The 5920-nt window shown below is 43.4% G+C and overlaps 1 protein-coding gene across 1 annotated transcript; it reads right to left on the reverse strand.

Moving 5' to 3' along the window:
- Window positions 1-373: 373 nt before the first annotated feature.
- rp2 (RP2 activator of ARL3 GTPase) lies at window positions 374-4587 on the reverse strand. The gene is made up of 5 exons (XM_068743720.1): window positions 4365-4587; window positions 2250-2918; window positions 1641-1755; window positions 1196-1281; window positions 374-1111 (listed from the first exon to the last, which is right to left on the reverse strand). Exons 1-5 carry the CDS (start codon window positions 4503-4505, stop codon window positions 1028-1030), a joined length of 1095 nt encoding a protein of 364 aa, XP_068599821.1. The 5' UTR covers window positions 4506-4587; the 3' UTR covers window positions 374-1027.
- Between the last annotated feature and the right edge of the window lie 1333 nt (window positions 4588-5920).

Here is a 5920-nt window from a genome sequence, read left to right on the forward strand (position 1 = left end):
AAAAAACAAGATTCATTAACTTGATGAGTTGTGTTAACATTGTAAAAATACACAACCAGAGAATTACAGGCTGTACAAAAATGGTCAACTCTTCAAGGTAAACATTCAGAGTTCTTTAATGTACAAATATAAGTTGACTGCACTACAAAGAGGAAACAGGACGTTACTAATAAATTCTGTTTTTAATTGAAAACCTCTAACAAAAGTGTCTCATACAGGGACAGACATAAAGCTAGTACTTTAATTCCAATATTCTAAATATAAATGTCCTTGTTCAAGTCTATCATTCTATAACCCGCCTCAGATGAATCACATGTTCCTGAGTTTTAATAAACTATGTGGAGGGTACACGAAAAAAGTCTGATTCCATAAAGGAAGTCACAACGTTTACTAAAATATAACAAAGTACACTAACTTTTTTTCTGTACAAAAACATTCAGTCGAGGGTACAAAACAAATAACAAAATAAAAAGAAGAATCCAAACAGCGGCCTACATCGAACTCTCAGCTCGTGTTCACACCGTTTAGTGCACACACATCAGTGAATCTGATTGAACAGCAAGATAAACAATCTCAGCTTTGGCCCGATAAAAATGTGGTAATCATTACTCAGCATTCATATACATTATACACAGTTTAAAAAGAGTTCAATATCCACAACACGTACACAAAGAAATCCTCAGCAGTAATAACAACATGACGTGCAGGTACAAAATGTTTTTCCTCAGGCATTTCTTGTGCTCATGCTTATTTTCCACTGCGGTTATGATTTGAGAAAGGTAAGAAAAACAGAAGTACAAAATAAAATGAATTACATTTACAGCAAAGAGATACATTCACAACAGATTAAAGCCTCCAAATTACTGAATACATTCTCAGAAAATATAAATATTCACAGCACACTTAGCAACTAGGGGATGGCGAGGTGACAGCACCTGTAATACAGGGAAACAATCAAAATCTACACTTATTCAACCTGCACCGGATAGCCGGGATTAAATATCCGCCGAGCCGTCGATGCTTTGATTCACAAGCCCATCTGCATGTCAGCGAAGTTAAAGAAGTTGTCCACGTCACGAGAAGATGTGTTTTTATTATCAGAGACAAAAAACTGTGGAGAAAAAAGAACAACAAGATTTGATATTTGCTAAAGAACTAAAAATGACCCAACGTGGCACACGTACGGCACAATTACCTTTATCCCACCGAACGCTTCATTAGCAATGTTCTTGCAGGCTTCCACGACTCCGTCACCGTTCAACTCCAGGGCAACGACCGGACCTTTAATGGTGAGACGGAAAAATCTCAATCCTGGGATTTGCTGTTTTGAATTGAAATAGAGATCCATGCATCTAATTCAATTTCTGCTGAAGTGGACAAAACACAACCTCCATCATAGCAGAATGACATTCAAATTGTCCAAACTCAAATTTGGCTAAAAGCAAAAACAGATTGAGGAAACCGCTTTTAGCGTTCCTGCTAATCACGAGTTAACGTGAACTGAATTCTTTCCAGCAAGTCTTTGAGGAAATGCCAATAGAACAAACACCGTCAGGTGCCCCTAAACCTTTACCTGCATGCGTCACAGTTAAGTTTCTGCATCCGAGTTTCTGAGAAGCGAAATGGAATGCACAAACTACCTTGTTTGATCAACTCCACAAGGCCTTCAGCCTCGTTCTGAAACACTCTCTTTGCATCCTCAGGTCGCATCGAGACTTGCTTGGTCTGGATCAGCACAAAGCCTTTAGCGATCGCCTGCACAAATGAGAAGTTGAACAAGGAAAATAAAAGGTTTGCAGGAAAAACAAAATCCTCTAGGCACAAACACACAGGGGAGAAACTGTAGAAGGAGAATCTTGCAAGGACATGCCTGTACTGTCCCACATGTGGATCCAGTCTCATACTTAAGTGCATGAGTAATGCATACTTTGGCAGCAACTGAAACACCCCTGGAATGCTTATATAGCTACAAAGGCAGCTCAGCATTCTGAAACATGATTAGTAGCTAACTTGGAAGACAGAAAATTCTCACCAGATCAAACCTTTTAAATGTTTATATTTCAACTACTAATTCATGGAACATGTCGGTATCCCACAAGGAAACGCCGACCTACTGTATGGGGCAAAAAGCACTGAATAGTTCAATCAAATAGATCCTGAATAAACACGCGGCGGGGTGGCGATCTCAAACCTCTTTCAGGCCTTGGATGACAGTGCTCACACACTCCACCCCTTTTCCCTCCTCTCACCTGGTCAATCATTTTGCGGGTGTTTGCGGTGGCGTACTCCCCAGCGAAGAAAACAAAGAGGCAGGACTCTTCGCTGTCCTTACGCCTCCCTCCCTTTGTCAAAGGCACAATGCTGCGTGAGGCGTCGGTGGAGATTCGGACAGACTTGAACTCGGACTCGCCGTCTGGGACCGGCAGGAAATCCTGAACCTCTGAAGCCTCGGGCAACAGGCTCCAGTTGTTTTCTCCAGACACGGGCGTGAAGTCGTGGATGTTGCTCCAATTGTTGTTGAATATGCTGAGCCCCGCGTCTTTAAAATGGAAGCCCAGCTCAGGGTAGAAGTACTGGAAGCAGCCAAACTTCATACCTGTAGATGACTCGATGATGGGCTGAGTTGCACAACATAAGAACACATCCATCTTTTTACAGTCCCGCGTGCGGAACTGCTGACAAGCAACCACGCACTTGATGTCTTTGCAGTCTCTGAAGAACACGCTGCCCTTGACGGGTCCCAGAACAATGCGGCAATTGACACAGTCGTCGATGGTGATAGTCGCCGAGTGGTCCAACACGTAGATGCTGCAGTTCTCACACTCCTGGATGACAAACTGTTGTCCATTCAGTTTTCCAGGCAGACGACCCACTGTCACATCTTTGAGCCCAGTCAGCATGTAATCTTTAGGATCGACCTGTGAAAGAGAAAGGCGACTATAGATGACGTTTCTCACAATATATTTAGCGATGCGCAGAATTTCTTCCTGCAACTGACCTAATATCGTCATCAAATAGCAATGCTGATCATCTCTTCTGTCAAGGAGGTTATGTTTTCACCCATGCGTGCAGATTCTATTCATTTGTTTGCCGGCACTGTTACCACTAACTTGGGCTGTGTCCTGGGAAAGATCTATTAGATTTGTTAGGATCTGGAACAATATGTGTTATCATATAAGGAGAGACTAACGCATAAACAATTATCAACCAGCTCAGATTATGTTATCCTCTCCGGTTCTAGAAATGCCTCCAGATGAGCACGATTTATTCGATCATTTAAGACCAGGCGTGCTGCATGTAGGAGTCCTGGGATTGTATAAGCTCTACTTGAACGCCGCGCTAGTTTTGTTTTGTAACACCGGACATATCAATGATTCTAGAACATCTTCTAACAATTATGGATGTAATCTAGATTTATTTTCTCCGCTATTTGTTTGTTCCTTTCAATAGAATAGGCAGCGGTGTTAAACCTGTCCAGCGGAGGGCCGAGACACTCCAGGTTTTCCTTCCAGCCGGCTATTAAAGCAGGTGATTGTAATTATCAACACCTCCGATTTGAGAGAAGGAACTCATTAGTGAGATCAGCTGCTGGAGAGATGGTTGGAAAGAAAACATGGAGTGTCTCGGCCCTCCACTGGACAGGTTTGACATGTGGAATAATGCATTTGATGATTGACACACGTGTAAACTATTGTGTGACTCATTAAATTGCTACACAGCGAGGAATGCAAAAGGAAACCGCTTCATTTACGTCATAATAATTAGGGTGTGACGTCCCAGGAGCGGAAACGGAAGTGCAACACCTGCTAAGCTCTGAGCAGGCCGCGTTAACGACGGTGAGCGCACCGACAGTGAACCACAGTGTTGCGTAATAATCCCATAATGAGATAAGAATGTTCCATGAACAGAGAGAGACAGAGAGGCTTTGTATTTAAAACCCAAAAGCATGTTCTGTTTAGTTCCAGCATTGGGCGGTGCCGCCCTGGATACCTCGACGACAGGTGATTTATTAATGGAGTTATTTGGATAATAGCATAATAAATGCTGCGGCGCAAATCAATCTCAGCGATACGCCAGATTCCTGTCGCTCCCGCACTCGGGAAATATTGTGCAAATAAAACATAGAGAAGAACTGGCTGGAGAAACACGGTGACTCCCACAGAGCAGTTTCACGATCACGTTCGAATGGCGGAAACACGATCTGAACTTGGAATCTATTACAGATTTATGCATTAAATATATCGCTGACTGCGCCTCTTTTCATCCGCCTGGGAGCGACTTCACACAGACGTGAAACACGTAGTGAAGAGTAAAGCCGCGCCATTCATTTATCTGTTACGCCCTTGTTTTGAGTTTTGTCTTACCTTTTCTCTCTTATCCCAGCTGTACTGTTTTGGTGCCTCCTCTGCGCTGTTGCCAAGGGGAACCGCGTTGCTGGTTGTCGGTGTAAGATCCTCTTTTTCGGGTGACTTTCTTTTGGATTTTTTCGAGAAGAAGCAGCCCATTTTCCTCTCTCGGTGGCGAACAGATGAGCCGAATAGTCTCTCCGCAACGACCCTTTGCACAGCGCAATGTTTGAGGTAGAAGCTTCCGTGCGCTTTAGGTGACAATATGGTTTTTTTTCTACTTCCTGTTTCCGAGCCTCGTTTCTGAGCCAATCAGCGTCACATGCGTATCCAGAACAACCAATCACAGACGTTCATATAGACACGGGCTGGGGAGGTGTGTGTGTGTGTACTTATTAGGCGTTTTCAAAATACAGGAAAGTTAGATCCATTTCTTAAGGAGTGCTTTTGAGCATTAAATTAAAAGTATAATAATTATTTTTTTTAAATTACAAAATATGTTGTCCAAGTTTAAATTTAAATGCTAACTTCGTCTACATTAGCGCACAATAACTGTTGCGTGAAATTCGATGCTATCTCACAGATGATAAAACTAAGTCCTTCTTTGCCATTACATTTTGCCATTAATGATATAATATACATATAACATATAAATGCAATGTACGTCAATAATCAAAAGATCTCCCAGTTAGAATATCTGATTTCACCATTCATTCATTACATTAATCGTTCACTCAGTAATGGTTACATCACTCAGGGTGTCATCTTGAGTCTAAATCCCGATTAAGGCTACTAGTTTATGTAAAAAAGGACACGATAAATACAGTAATAGAATGATCTAAATCATAAAATGACCCAAAAGAGTTGAATCAAATAGCACAAATAAATTGTGTTGCATGTTGATAAACTACATTCAAAAAGAAATGAATTGTGCTGAACAAACCACAAACATGTCTAACATAAGATTACCTTTATGCTGTTTGAACCGAACCAGGTTTATGTTGTTGTTTTCCCATTGAAAACAGTTTCCTGCTGAACGTGTTTATTAATGAGGGTGATAAGGCTACAGAGTTGCAGTCTGAGTCATGACACCAAAACAACCCCCCCCCCTAAGCACGGTGCAGGGTTCCCTCTGAAGCCCCCGGGCATCAACCCACCTCTTAACCCTTCGCTGTTACCTCCAAGGCGCACTATCCATAGCGGACATTTGTTTTACTGGTTTTGCATAGAAAAGAGAAGAGAAACGCGCAGCTCGTGTGAAGTTCCTGTTTTGACAGGACGGACCGCGGAATTGCTGATTCATCACAACGTCAGGCGACTCGGTGGCGACTCGGCGGCGACTCGGCGGCGACTCGGTGGCGGCTCGGTGGCGACTCGGCGGCGGCGCGCTTTTCTTCCCACCGCCGGCGCAGCGCAGTCCCGCCGCGGTGCCGTGCGCCTTTAAGAGGTTGAGCTCGCTGCTCTTCAAACACACAAGGTTGTTTGCTCACCCCGGCTGAGCGGTGCGTGCGTGCGTGCGTGCGTGCGTGCGTGCGTGTCAGCGGCAGCAGCAGCAGCAGCATCCATCCTGCGCC

Source organism: Brachionichthys hirsutus, chromosome 9 (assembly GCF_040956055.1).
Source record: "Brachionichthys hirsutus isolate HB-005 chromosome 9, CSIRO-AGI_Bhir_v1, whole genome shotgun sequence".
NCBI classification, from domain to species: Eukaryota; Metazoa; Chordata; class Actinopteri; order Lophiiformes; family Brachionichthyidae; genus Brachionichthys; species Brachionichthys hirsutus.